The 15,234-nt window shown below is 43.8% G+C and overlaps 1 protein-coding gene across 4 annotated transcripts in view; it reads right to left on the bottom strand.

Moving 5' to 3' along the window:
• The window catches only part of SLC66A2 (solute carrier family 66 member 2), a 202,314-nt gene that overhangs the window by 149,185 nt on the left and 37,895 nt on the right, over positions 1-15,234 (bottom strand). For all 4 annotated transcript variants that reach the window (XM_029590814.1, XM_029590811.1, XM_029590813.1 and 1 more), the window contains exon 3: positions 11,357-11,490. In XM_029590814.1, coding sequence (XP_029446674.1) covers positions 11,357-11,490 — 134 coding nt within the window. The remainder of the gene's footprint in view (positions 1-11,356; positions 11,491-15,234) is intronic.

Raw genomic sequence — 15,234 nt, 5'->3', positions numbered from 1 at the left:
CTGCAAACTGGGCAGGATGGAATTTTTTCAACCCCCATAAATGCTGTACATCATCTTTCTAAAAAGGATGGGTCAACGGATCCATTACCTTCTATTACGCAAGGATCTAAATCAGCGCTTCCCAACCCTCTCCTGGGGGCACATCTAGCCAGTTGAGTTTTCAGGATTGTCATAATAAATATACATGAGTTAGATTTGCATTCCTTGATGTATGCAAATCTCTCTCATGCATATTCATTATGGATATCCTGAAAACCCGACAGGATGTGCGCCTCCAGCAGAAGGTTGGGAAACACAATCGGTTTCCCACTTAGCTGTAAACACAGTGGCCCAGACATACCAAGAGGCCCCTTTCAATTTGTTTGTTTGGAAAATATTTATTTGGATGCTGGTCAGCATGATTTGGATGTGTTTAAGGATGCTGTCTCTCAGCGATCTACGCGATTCATATTCAAGAGAGTAAAGACCAGTTGTTACCATTTAAAAGATGAAAGCTGTGATAAAGCTACCAAAAGAGGGATGATTAAGGCATGTATCCTTACCCATCCCCTTTAAAATCACTGTAAAAAATGTGAGAGAGAGAGAGAGAAAAGGCATTGAGAAGTGGGCATGCCATGAACCGATGCCCCATACATGACCAATCAGGGTTCTCTAGAGAATTCCACTGGTGAGTTGCGTTCAAAGATTTTGAATAAATATAGCTGCACAAAGACAGTCTGAAAAGCATGAGTTCACTTTACTGCTGACAGTGAAGAAAAATCTACTACATTTTACAAAGAGGGCACCCTACTAACCCCCAAAGATTTAATTATTATTATTTTTAGCAAGTACTAAAAAGAAATCATGCAGTTTAATTTCACAACTATTTTCCCCCACCTATTATTGTTTGTGTCCCCAGGATCCATTTTATAACCTTGGCACTCTTTTGTGTGAGCATTTCATCAGTGCTTCACCAGACCCTGGGCATATGCACTGCTTCCAAAATATCTGTCAACCCTTCGCAAACCCAGCAAAGCAAAAGCACAGAAACAAAGAACCACTGGGCAGAAAAACTGCAAGGTACAGAAAAAAAATCTCTCTGAAAAATAGATATTTATAAGTTGCTTTCTTAACTTTAAAGTTTGCATTAGCTGATGGGTGTTTTTGCCCCCATGTTGAGGCAAATAGAGGGGCGTGCACATAGAAATGGTGCCATTATCAGGTAAAACAATCATGCCCAATGGCCCCTCTAATTTTTGAAAGGCTATGTGCACAAACATTGTTCTTTTAGGCAACATTTTATAAGCAGAGTTCAAATTTATGTATAATACAAATATCAGGATTTTTTGTGACTATGTTTTGCAGTGTGCATGGGGTTCACGAGCTGTGTGCCTGTGCGCACACATACACAGGCACACACACACAGCTTAGAAGTAACAGTGATCATGCCCCTAAAGAACTGAAACATTATAAAAAAAAAAAAAGGTTTTCATAGCCTACTATATAAAACGGGGGAAAAAACCCAAACATTTTAGGTTTCATATTTTACACTAAAATAATCATGACCATAGTTCCCTCTAAGCTGAGCATGCGAACGACTGCTTAGACATTTTGGAGAATCGCTCACAGGTTTTACATGTTCACTCACATACATTTTTCTTTGTGCTATATACAGAAATGCAACACTAACACTGGCACTCCAAAATTGTTGGTTTAAAAAAATTGTTGCTCACGCACAAAAAAATAATTTGCACACACCTAGTCACTCCTTCGAGGGAGCCCTGACTGAGTAGTGTACAGGGCAGCGTGATGAGAAGTTGCATATTACAGCACATACAACCTGCTTTAAAAGAAACACAATACAAATAGCATTTGTGCTTCCTTACTGATGTGAACTGTTGCCATTAGCTCAGAAGTTCACCAATATCTGTTCCCACGTCCTCTCTTTGTAGCAGATTGTTCTATGGTTACCACTCAAAGCTCTCAGGCAGAATGCTAAACTCAGCTATGAACTCCAAATTATTGTACACTTAGGACCTGCTAATCTTCTACTAAGTGAGATTTTCAGGTCTTGCCAGTGTTTGATAACTAAGGCAGTAATGCCCCTGAAGTCTAGGGCTGTCACAGACTCTATGAAGGTGTCACTCATGCACGGAGGGCAAAATATGCATTTGCACATTAACGGGCCGATACAGTAAAAACACGGGAGAGCGGGCGAGCGCCCGCTCTCCTGTGCGCGCGATTCAGTATTTTAATTTATTAAAATTAGGCCCGGCAGTAAAAAGAGGTGCTAGGGACACTACCTCGTCCCTAGCGCCTCTTTTTTGACGGAAGCAGCGGCTGTCAGTGGGTTTGACAGCCGACGCTGGCAAAATTGAGTGTCCGGTTTTCGATCCGCGGGCCTATTTCAAGTTTTTGTTTGTTTTTTTTAATTTTTTACTTTTTTAAACTTTCGGGACCTCCGACTTAATATCGCCATGATATTAAGTCGGAGGATGCACAGAAAAGCAGTTTTTCTGTGCACTTTCCCTGTGCCCGGAGAAATTAGCAGCAGCAGCAGTAGCAGCCTCCTCCTTGGGCCTACACAGCATCTCTCAAACACACACACTCATGTTCTCACACACAAGATCACTCTCTCTGTGTTCTCACACACATACATACTGTCTCTCTCGTGTTCACACCCACACATTCTCTCACATGTTCTCTCTCGTTTTCTCACCACATATAGTCTCACATGCTCTCACATAGACTCACACACACACATACTGTCATGTTCCCACATACACACTTATACATGTGCTCTCCCTCGCAAATTCTCACACAGGGTGTCTCATTTTTTTTGTCTTATCAAAATCTCCAATAACCTTCTCTTGTATTAATACAATACATGCTCTCTCTCATGTTCTCACACACACACACACATGCTCCCTCTCACGTATTCTCACACAGATACACATTCTCGTGCTCTTTCCCCAGAACATACAGGGTGCAGGCAGCAGCTTCCCCTCTTCAGCCGCAGGGGTCCAGGCTGACACAGCAGCTTCCCCTCTTTGGCTGGCAGGGTGTAGGGACCCAACTGAGCAGAAATGCTGAAGGACTGAAAAAGCATTTAATAGTTGCCATGGCTGAAACTCGGGTTACTGATCTTTGGACTTGGGATATGGGCCCTGTGTGCCCAAAGCTAACGCTCCTGCTTCACACCCTTGAACATTTTTACATTGCCTAAAAAATACAAATCAAAATGCATTAAGTAGGAGTTTGTTTCAATGATGTACACAACAGTCTACACTTTCACTGAGAAAAAAACAATTATAACAATATTCCAAAAATAATTAAGAATAAAAACCAAACTGTCCTGATTGCACCAGTCTTCACAGCCCTTGATTCAATACTTAGTGAAAGCCCTTATAACAGCAATTTCAGCATGAGTGGTTTAGGAGAAGTGTCTACCAATATTGTATAGTGGGATGGTGCAACTTTTATCCATTCTTCTTGGCAGAAGAGTTCAAGCTCCTTCAAGTTGGCTGGAGATAGTCTACAGATGTCCTTTTGTGGATTACAAGTTGGTTAAAAGACAAGAAAGAAAGAGTAGGATTAAATGGGCAGTTTTCACAGTGGGAAAAGGTAAACAGTGAGTGCCTCAGGGATCTGTACTTGGACCGGTGCTTTTTAATATATTTATAAATGATCCAGAAAGGGGTACGACGAGTTAGGTGATCATATTTCGGATTTACTTCATACGACAGAAACAGCTCAGTTCTTCATCCAGGAGTATTTGAATTAGCTCAGTTAATGTGACTGGACACAGGCAGGCTCTAACTTATTATGGACCTTATTAAGGCAATGTTTTGAACCAGAGCTAATTTGGGTTTTGCTATAACAAAGGCTTTTTGTTTTCTTATTCTTAATTAGTTGTGAAATATTTCTATACTTATTCTTGCATGATCAAAGTGGAGATTGATAGAAACATGACATTAGAAAAGACCACAGGGCCTATCTGCCCATCCAGCACCAACCATTCACCTTTACAATCGCCACCGTTCCAGAGCGCCTCTGCGTTTATCCCCTGCTTTTTAGAATTGAAATACTGTCCTTATCTCCACTACCTCCAGGGGAAGGCTGCTCCATGCATCCACTACTATCCCCGTACAGTAATACTCCCTCACATTATTCCTCAAACCACTTTCACACTCATCCCATGAAAATGTTGTGCAGATCAGTTAAACTTTTACTTTAATGCATTTTGATTTGTATTTTTTAGACAGCGGAATGTGGAAAATGGACAAGGGTTTGAAGACTTTTACAAGGCACTGAATGTACGCACACGGATGCCTGATCTTATGCTGAAGGAGGCACGGATGCAGAATGTTTGATGAGACAACACCCCCTCCGCATGATGTTTGTTACCTGAATTATGAATGTGCAGGCTCAATCACCAAGGGAAAGCCCCCGAACCCACTCCTCAACTGATCCATAGGCTCCAAGTACAATGGCACCTCTAACCCAGCACAGCCTTATGTAAACACGAAGAACATAAGACTTGCCATGCTGGGTCAGACCAAAGGTTCATCAAGACCAGTATCCTGTTCCTAACAGTGGCCAAGCCAGGTCACAGGTACTTGGCGGGATCCTCTTCCACACAATGTTTCTAGGCAAGATAAAAGGGATTATTCCGAGGTCCCCCATGACAGCCCCATGTTTCCATATCTGCATGTATGAAGGAGGTACAGCCACCTCACTTACTGCTCCTTCAACTATTAAGCTATAATCTCGAGACAGTATTTTCCCATAAGCACTAATAGAAAAGCAAGAATTTCTCTAATAGGTTATAGTAATTGAGAAGGAATGGGTTCAGGGATAATATATCAAAAATCTGGCTGTAACTTTTATTATAATTAACTACTCCCAACACAGCTAATCCAGAAACTTAACCCTGTAAGGAGCTAGCAGAACAATATATGTGTTTTAACCAAGTTAAAGCACCTGCTCACACAAGGGAATGTGTCTGCTCTCTCCTTGATGTCTTTGACATGCCAGAACTGCAGGCAGAAAAGATAGACAGGTCGATCCTGTAAGGCCGCGGTAATAACAGTGCGGCAGTGTCAGGCGCACCCTTCCTCCCCGCACGCACAGTTCTCTTCACTAACTCCCCGATACTCTCCTCTAATCGCATGCCGCGGCTTTAAAGCGGTAGGGAAGGGTTATGCCCGCGTAACCCATTTTACTGTATAGGCGCTTAATACAGCGCCTATACAGTAACCTGGGTGCGCTGGTACCTGTCATTTCAAATGTCATTTGAAATGACAGGCACCATGAAGTGAAAAAAAAAAATACCAAAAATATGTAAAAACCTGAGTGTTCAAAAAAAAATACATTTTAAATACCTGTCGGAGGGCCGCGTGGGTCCAGGCGGCTGGCGGGCGGCGGCGGGAGCCGGGTGGTCGCGTGTTTAATCTAGGCTGCGGGCGGGTGGGCGCCTGTTCCAGGCGGCGGCGGCAGGGGCGGGTGGACACGCGTTAGTTCGAGACGGCCGGCGGGCAGGCGGCGGCGGGTGGTCGCGTGTTAAATCTAGGCCGGGTCGCACAGGCGCGCATTCATTCATCCAGGCGGAGGAGCCGGCGGCGAAAGCAGCCGGCTCCTCCGCCTGAATGAATGCGCGCCTGTGCGACCCCTGCGATTCGGCGCTCAAGGCAGTCACATGCCGTGACGTCACGGCATGTGACTGCCTTGAGCGCCGAATCGCAGGGGTCGCACAGGCGCGCATTCATTCACTGCCGGGGCAGCCCCCACCAGCAGTGAATGAATGCGCGCCTGTGCGGACCCGGCCTAGATTTAACACGCGACCACCCGCCGCCCACCGGCCGTCTCGAACTAACGCGTGTCCCCCCGCTGCCGCTGCCGCTGCTGCCTGGAACAGGCGCCCACCCGCCCACGGCCTAGATTTAACACGCGACCACCCGGCTCCCGCCGCCCGCCGGCCGCCTGGACCCACACGGCCCTCCAACAGGTATTTAAAAATTTTTATTTTTTTTTCTGACAGGTTTTATGTGTCCCACATCATTACATTTTCTCGATCATCTCTGTATCGCTTTTTTTTTTTATTGTGTTTTATTGTTTTTGAGTGTCTTAAGCGGTGTCGATGGATTTGTTACTAGACTCACAGTCCTAACTCCTACTAGGGGGAGGCGGTAAACTAACACGTGACGGCCGCGGCAAAACAGTGCGTTACTAATCAGATAACCTGAGCGCGCGTTACGGTATCGGAGGGGAATAGCTAATTCCTTCATTATACAGCTAATTCGTTCATTTACATGCCGGGTGGGGAAGGGTTACGCGTCTGTTTTAAGAAGCGCTACGGACGCGCGAAACTGGAGACTGTATCGCTGGTTTGCCTTACGCGTCGGAATTGTGCGCAGCGAGCTCGTTACAGACGAGAAATCTTCAACTGAATGTTACTGTATCGAGCTGAGAGTTAGCCTGCTGTGCAGAGATAAGAATATGGTGCCCTGAGCATGAAAATCCTTTGGAAGCTTGGTCCAAAGCAGTTTTGCATTTACACAACCACATGTTAACTTGTGCCAGGAGGCTTCAGGTAACAAAGGACTATCCAAAAAAAAAAAAAAAAAGAAGAAAAGAAAAGCAAAAGAGAATGTATAAAGAGTTCTGCCAGGATATGTCAGCAGCATGTGCACGTGCATACACATACAGTCCCATTACTCTAGGTCTAAAGGCGGAAAGTAAGGTTGAGCTTCCTCTCCAGAAGGACAACGGGCTGATATAGAGGCCTGCCAATCACACTGGAGTATGTGATTTGTGACTTGTCAATGGTTATTGAGCCTTTATTTCAAAGAAACCCAAATTGCAAGTAAATCAAAAGTACACACACCTTTGATTCCCTTCTCCTTTCCTGTACAAAAGGGAATAATGAAATCCATGCTCACATCCCTATCAATCAGTGCCATAATGTCCATGGTCCAACACAGCGCCTTTTATATTATCTTGTTTCCACTTTTGTGACCCATTTTCTCCTTTGGTGAAACTGGAGATATTAAGATGTTCAAAAATATCAATTAACCTTCCCATAACAGGGTTAAAATATAAAACCAACTTGATTTTAACACCTTTTTTTTTTTTTTTTTTTTTTTTTAAATCTCTTTAGTTTTCGAAAATGAAGGAATTGGTTTCGGAATCCTCGTCCTTCAACTCCTTCCTCTCACCGATCTACAATTTCATTTGGCTGGAAAAAACAAACCCTAGAGCAGCGGTTCCCAAACCTGTCTTGCGTTCCCTCCAGCCAGTCGGGTTTTCAGGATACCCGCAATGAACATGCAAGACACAGATTTCCATGACCTGCCTCCACCGAATGAATGCCAGTTCATCTCACGCACATTTACTGCGGATATCCTGAAAACCCGGACTGGCGGAGGGTCCCTCATAATAGTTTTGGGAACTGCTGCTCTAGCGTCCATTTCTCCCTTCCCCCCTTACTTGAAGTTAAAGAAGTTTTTCATTTGACTTTTGTTAGTCTGAATTTGTGGATTATTAATGTGCAAAGTTTTGGCTTCCCACCTGGTTTAGCAGTCCTATTAGGATTTATAGATTTTGAAAGCTGCCTGGAACTTCCAGCTCACTGAAGGAAAGAAATGTCATAGATCTTCTTCCGACACACTGCTGCTATAATTTTGATGCTGAGAATTCACACGAAATGAAATCCTTCACTGGAAAAGGCCAAACTAAGCAACCTCTTTAGTCAATTGGACTTTTTTTTTTTTTTATTATTCTTTAATTTTTTGAACAGGAAGTCGAGGTATTTCAGTTGGCCCACTGAAAGCCTTTTAAGTCAAGATCTTCTCCCAAGATTGCACTTATTGAAATAAATCTACAGTTTCACCCAACCAGCAGAACTCCAATATTACCAGCTGTATACGGCTTCCTAGTTCATTCAGCTTAAGACGGTGACAAAGAAATACAAAAAGCCAATCTTGCAGAAAACCTTTACAGAAAACGTACACATTGCAGACTACATTAAACTGAGAAACGTATGCTAACAGTCTCTCGTGACTTTCCCTTCTAAAGTATACCACCCCCTCTGTATGGCCATCAGCTGCCTCCCAGCTCGCCCAGTCACCTGCTCCTGATGCCTTGTCAGACGTCGGGTTTCTCATCTGCCTCCGCGACTGGCATTTCTCTCTTGCACAGCCGGTCACCTGCAGACCCGCATGCAGGTAAAGACAACCATTACACAACCCTCTAGTCCTTTTTTTTTTTTATTTCATAAAGTAGAAAGGAAGTCCCATGTTAGCCCAGAAAAAAAAAAAACCCATCAAAACTAAAACCACCAAAAGTCTAACTATTCAGCATTAGTCTAACAAAAGGGCAGGATCTTTTGTGTGCCGACTTTGTTTTCCTTCAACTTTAACATCTCCTTTCATCTTTATTAACTTCTTACTGATTAAAGGTGATTTTTTTTTTTGGTACGTTCACATTGCCTGGATTTCCCATGCTCTTTCAATGCCTGTGTGCTTGAAGGAAAAGCTCATCTTTCTGAGAGGCAGAGGTGCTCTCACTCCACATCTGTACTATCCAGAGCCCTCCAAAACCTCCCCTTCCTCTTCAGACTGAAAGCATTTCCCAGGGCCTTCTTTTTCCTCCACCTTTGATATTTAAATACCTTTATTTCATAATTGTCACCTCAAAGTAATCTCTGTTGAACTGTACAGTGTTTTTTTGTTTTTATATTTCAGTGTCATCCTCTCTCTTCCACACTGAGCTGCTTTTCTCATCTCGCCTTACAGCTCACCAATAAGTACCTTATTTATACGTTTCCTGTGCCATCACACCTCATTCCTTGAAGCTAGCCAAATATTTTATGGTACCTATTAACTCTGAATCCCACTGTGTCACTTTTAAGGGTGCGGGTTATAAATCTATTAAGTTAAAAATAAAATTCACATTAAAGCTGGCTCCTTCGATTACTCTGGGAACAGTCCTTATGACTCTGAATGTTTCCAGCCTTTGTGGTAGTCTTAGAAAAGTGCATTCTACTGCTCAGATTTTAACGCCTATGATTCTAAATATTACTTTTTTTTTTTTTAAGACACCTTATGCAAACTTTACCTTCCCCCAATCTGACTTCCCCCTTCTCCCGAGTCACTTAAGGGTACTTTTCAAAAGGATTCATGGGCATAATAAACCGTAGTTTATGCATGTAAAATCGGTTTTTGAAAATTATCTGGAGGGATGAAGGGATTGTATGGGGGAAAGGTATGTGCATAATTGAGTGCCCTCTCAGACTCTAGCTCCAGGAATTAGTATCATTACTGTATACTTTATTGTAAGGTCTTTTTTTTTGAAGGGGGGGAGGATGATTTTGGTAGATTGAAACACCATAAAACCACGGCTTGCCATGGAGAGTATAATTTGGAAGCTGGAGCCATCAACCATTTTTCGCCTCCCAGTGCAGACAGGCACATACATGCCAATATATTCTGCTTCTCTCAGTTACCTGCCCGTGCCCGAGAGCATGACCTGATTTGTGAGACTAGCCCAGCTACGGTCTGGGCTTCCGACCAGCACCCTTACACAGCGCTCAAGACATGAACCACCGCAGGACACTATCATACGTAAAATAAATCAGAGGGCTACAGCGCTGTCACTGTTCCAATGCAGAATTAATCTACAAGGGAATGCTGTGAAAGATCAACAGTAGCACTCCACCCTGTGCAGTGCTCCAGCAGAGGATACACGGAAGTTATCTCAGCCTTCTGGAAACGTGTCTGTCACACGCACGGCAGGGGTTGGGGGGAGGGGAGCCCCGGTGAGTGACTACTCTGGGTTTCGCGGAAGAATTCATATGCATTGCAGGTGGAGCATCCAATCTCACATTATAGTTTATTTTAAAAAAAAAAAATAATAATCTAGTGCAGAGAGAGAAATTCCAGCAGCTTGCTTTTTCCTCTTTCCAGCTACTGTGGTCTGCCCACCCGTGACCAAGAGCAACAAGGGACCCACAACATTATGCAGCTCACCAGAAAGATGTGCTTCAGGTCACCAGGACCAGGCGTCAGCAGAAGAGCAGAGCCCGGCACTACATTTCTCCACCCAGCCCAGCACAGCAGAATCTTAAACTTTACACGGAGCCAGGAGGGCCCTCGGAAACATGAAGACCAAAACTCTGAAGATATCAACAAACCATCCTGTGTTATTACAGTGGCTCCTCTTTATAACACACCCTGCTGCGGCAAAAAAATTGGCTCCAACGTGGAAGTACTGTCCCCTAAAGCATTTCCTTGGCACGGCCACTGACATACCTTTCTATAACTAATGAGCTTTACAAACAGCTTACTTTATAAGCCAATGAACTGTGAACAAGGAACAATCATCATTGATAATTTTTAGACCTATCTCCATATCTCCACCTGCCAAGTCTTCATGCACTGCAGAATTATTTTCTGGCAGATCCAGGCTACAATACTACAGTTACTTTTTTTTTTTGAATTACCAACAGGGAATATTTTAAGACACTCATCTAATAATTGCTCGAGCCATTTGAGCTTTTACTGAGATTAATTGAGCTTTTTTTTTATTTTGCTATCAGTTCAGGTGCAGCCAGTTGAGCTCCTGCTAAAAACTGGGACAGCCTGAAAAGCTCCAGAAGTCTGGAAATATTCCCTGGTTACTATATTATAAAACATTTTACTGCGGTTCAATTGTAACCTTCTTCCCCACTCCCCCACCCAAAAGCCATCAGGCACGTTTTTGTTTACAATCAAGCTTTCTAACCATTTAATGGAACTCTTTGATGGGTTTGCAGGATCTCTCTCTGCCTAAGCTAGGACACACAGGAATGCTCTCCAGTGCAGCCGACAGAAAGCAGGTCAGCACCTCTCAATCAGGCAAGGGGAAGAATCCCTATTACACATCATACCACCCCGCCATATTCTGGATTAGCGACTTGTGAGGTTTATATTCCCCCCCGCCAAGTCCAAAGCACGTCCTCGGACCCGAGGAAGCAGCACGTACCCTGCAGACTGAGCACAGGAGGCGGCCCACTGGCTCCCCCATACACGCTGGCTTCAGGCCGGACCTCAGCAGAACAAATGTACTCGGCTCCTCGTACTGCCCGGGGAGCTGCCCGACCCTTCCCCGCCAACTCCTCCCCCTCACCCGAGGAAAAGCACGAGAAAAGCCAATGCCGCATGCTCTCTTTCCTGAATCCCTAGGCAGGAAGCTCACACCCCCCCCCCCCCCCCCCCACCAAGGTGCGTCTGTTCTGTACTGGCAGCGGCTGTGTGACTGCGACACGCGCAGGGCAGAGACCTTTCCCTGAGCGAGAGCGGGGTTGGAAAAGAGCAGCACCTCGGCCACGTGCACCAACCTGCGAAGGCGCGGCGTTTTGTGTTGATTTCATTCACCACACGGACTTCGGTGCACAGCTTTAACATCAGCAGCATCGTCACGATCATGATCAGGCTCTGCCACAGGAGCGGGGACTCAAAATGCCTTCCAAACCTAGAAAGAACACAGAGTGTACACCTCTGATTATCCCCAACAGTTAAAAGGTTTCCACACATTTTGGTCAAAAAAATAAAACAAATCCTTAAGATGAATGGTTTGAATGAATAAGAATTTGCAGCAGACGGATGTAGCTCGAGGTTCTATGGAGCCACCAAGCTTTTACTGTATTTTAAACATTCGAATTTAAGCATTAACGTCTTTAACTCATTGAAAGGGCACACTTGAAGAGCACACAACAGAAGAGTCATCGAGTCCTAACCGAGTCGCAGCCTCTCCCCTCATCTCCTATAAGCAGTGATTCAAGGGGATAAATCGCAGTCTTCTGCCCCTCTCTCTCACTCTCTCTCCTCCTCTCCATTTCACATACAGCAGTTGTGCCAAGTGCACACCAGAGCGTGAAATTTCAAGTGCAACTACACCGACCCCCTCTGCCTCCCTTCAAAAATGAAGTTTTAGACTCGCCGGGTTTTCCTATCCCAAGACGAGCAGAAGAGTAGGAAATTCTAATCTGTATTTCACGGTGGAAAATGTCCAGGCTCCGGGTCACCCCGGGTACCTGAAATGTGCTGCCTGCTGCTGGCCCAGGTCCAGGAAGAGCTGCTACAGCCCGAGGCTGCTCCCTGCCTGCCTGGAGGGATGAGGGAGAGAAATAATTTAACAAAACAAGACCTCCACACACCCCCCCCCCCCCCCCCCCAAAAAAAATATTAGGAAACACAGATAAAATAAAAATCTCAAGCAAAACTAAAATCCAAACATGATGTGTGCTTGGAGTGAAAAAACACTTTCTCCGATTTGTTTACATCTGCTACTTGTTAGTTTCATGTATGACCGCTAATCCTTGTACAATTTCAAAGGGTAAATAACCACCCCGATTTATCCATTCGACCCCACTCATGATTTATGTGCCTTGATGTAAACCGTTGTGACGGTATCTTCCAAACGACGGTATAGAAAAGATTTAAAATAAATTTAAAATAAATTTCATCTACCTGCATCATATCCCCTCTCAGTCACCTCTTCTCTATGCAGAAGAGCCCTAACCTATTTAGCCTTTCTGGGCAAAGAGTCGTTCCTTTGCATAATGCATTTAAGAACATAAGAACATGCCATACTGGGTCAGACCAAGGGTCCATCAAGCCCAGCATCCTGTTTCCAAAGGTGGCCAATCCAGGCCATAAGAACCTGGCAAGTACCCAAAAACTAAGTCTATCCCATGTTACCGTTTCTAGTAATAGCAGTGGCTATTTTCTAAGTCAACTTAATTAATAGCAGGTAATGGACTTCTCCTCCAAGAACTTCTCCAATCCTTTTTTAAACCCAGCTACACTAACTGCACTAACCACATCATCTGGCAACAAATTCCAGAGTTTAATTGTGCATTGAGTGAAAAAGAACTTTCTCCAATTAGTTTTAAATGTGCCCCATGCTAACTTCATGGAGTGCCCCCTAGTCTTTCTACTATCCGAAAGAGTAAATAACCGATTCACATCTACCTGTTCTAGACCTCTCATGATTTTAAACACCTCTATCATAGCCCCCCTCAGCCGTCTCTTCTCCAAGCTGAAAAGTCCTAACCTCTTTAGTCTTTCCTCATAGGGGAGCTGTTCCATTCCCCTTGTCATTTTGGTCGCCCTTCTCTGTACCTTCTCCATCGCAAACAATATTCAAAGTGTGGTTGCCCACAGATTGTAATAGAAACCTTATATTACCTGTTTTATTTTCTATTCCTTTCCAATCATTCCTAAGATTCTCTATTTGCTTTTTTTTAGTTGCTGCCTCACAATGAGCTGAGGATTTCACCTTATAGTCCACAAAAACTGCAAGATCCTTTTCCTGGGTGATGACTGCTAACATGGAACTCAGCATTGTGTACCAACACTGCTTCGTCTTCACACCCTTGTATATTTTCACTTTTTACTGGCTAAAAAATATACATCAAAACGTATGAAAATAGCTTATTTCACTGATCTACACAACATACTTTACAGTCACATTGTGAAAGAACAATGATAGAAACATCCCATAGATAATTACTATAAAAATTTAAAAAAAAAAGGATCTTGATTGCATAAATCTTCACACCCTTTGTCAGAGCAAACCCAGATTAGCTCCAGTTCAATACCCACATGTGTCCAATGACAGTGGTTGAACTGATCTGAATACCTCTGGATAAAGTATCAAGCTGTTTCTGTTGTACGAGGTGTTATTTGAAGCAAAAGGTACAGCATGCCAAATAAGGATCAGCCAAACGAACACCAGGATAGCATTATTCAAAGATACAGACTGGGAGAAGGTTACAAGAAAAATTCAATGGGTTTTATTCTCCCTTGGGGCACTGTCAGGTCCATCCTTGCAATGTGGAAACAGGTTGGCTCCACCAAGGCACTGCCGCGATCAGACAGTCCCTCCAAGATCACTGTGACGCCTAAGAATACTTTAAAAGAACTGCAGAGGTCTCTGGCTGACACCGGGGAAAATGTTGACTGTTCAGCAATTTCAAGACTACTCCACAAACATGGCCTCTATAGGAAGGTGGCAGGAAGGAAGCCACTGCTGAAGAAAAGCCATAGGATTGCCGCATAGTGTTTGCAAAGAAACAATCAGTGGATACTGCATGCCTGTGGGACCCGAGGGTTTTGTGGACTGATGGGAGCAAAGTGGAACTTTTTGATCTCAGTGGGAAGCGACACATTTGGTATTAAAAAAAACCAAAAAACCCATCACATCACCCTGCTAGCCCCATCCCTACAGTAAAGCATGGCAATGGCAGTATTGCATTGTGGGAATGCTCTGCAGCAGTGGCAAACAAGGAGGCTTGGGAAGACCACGAGATAGATGAATAGTGAAAAGTACAGGCAGATCCTGGGGGAAAATCCTTTCCGCAACAGACCTGGGACTAGGGGGGAGAAGATTCACCTTTCAGCAGGGCAATGATCCTAACCACAAAGCAAAAGCAACAATGGAGTTGGCTCAGCAAGAAGAAGTGAACGCCCTCCAGTGGCCCAATCAAAGGCCAGACCTGAATCCAACAGAAAATCTGTGCCAAGACTTAAAGACTGCAGCCAACTCTGAAGAGCTTTTTACTCTTCTGGAAAAACTGCACTATTCTGTTATGCAAAGTTGGTAGTAGACGCTTATCCTAAATACTGCATGGCTGTTATAACAAAAGGGATTTCTGCCAAGCATTGGATCAAGGGGTGTGAAGACTTATGCAATCACGACTTTTGGGGGGTTTTATTCTTAATTATTATAATTGTTCTTTCACACAAAGTGTAGAGTATGTAGATTAATGAAACAAACTCCTACTTTAATGCATTTTGATTTGAATTTTTTAGACAGCAGAACGTGGTAAAAAGAAAATACAAGGGTGTTAATACTTTGACAAGGCATTGTATAGTTTGCACTTTGTTTTCCCTATGAGCATCACTTTGCATCTGTCGACATTAAATTCCCTTCTGCCATTTAGATCCCCAGTTCCCCAAGCTTCACAAGGTCCTATTGGTGGCTCCAAACAGTACGCTTATGTTTTAAAAACTCTGAATAATTTTATCATCATCTGCAAATCTGATCTCCTCACCCACTGCTACCTTTCCTAGATCATTTATGAATATGTTAAATGGCACCAGTCCCAGTACAGACACCTGGGCAACTCTAACTTTCTCCATTGGGAAAACTGATCATTTAGAGTCATGTCTTTTAATCTATTACCAATCCACAATAAATACCACCTCCCAC

Source organism: Rhinatrema bivittatum, chromosome 2 (assembly GCF_901001135.1).
Source record: "Rhinatrema bivittatum chromosome 2, aRhiBiv1.1, whole genome shotgun sequence".
Classification (NCBI taxonomy): Eukaryota; Metazoa; Chordata; class Amphibia; order Gymnophiona; family Rhinatrematidae; genus Rhinatrema; species Rhinatrema bivittatum.
The sequence above is the reverse complement of the archived record's forward strand: the minus strand, read 5'-3'. Positions and strand labels throughout refer to the sequence as shown.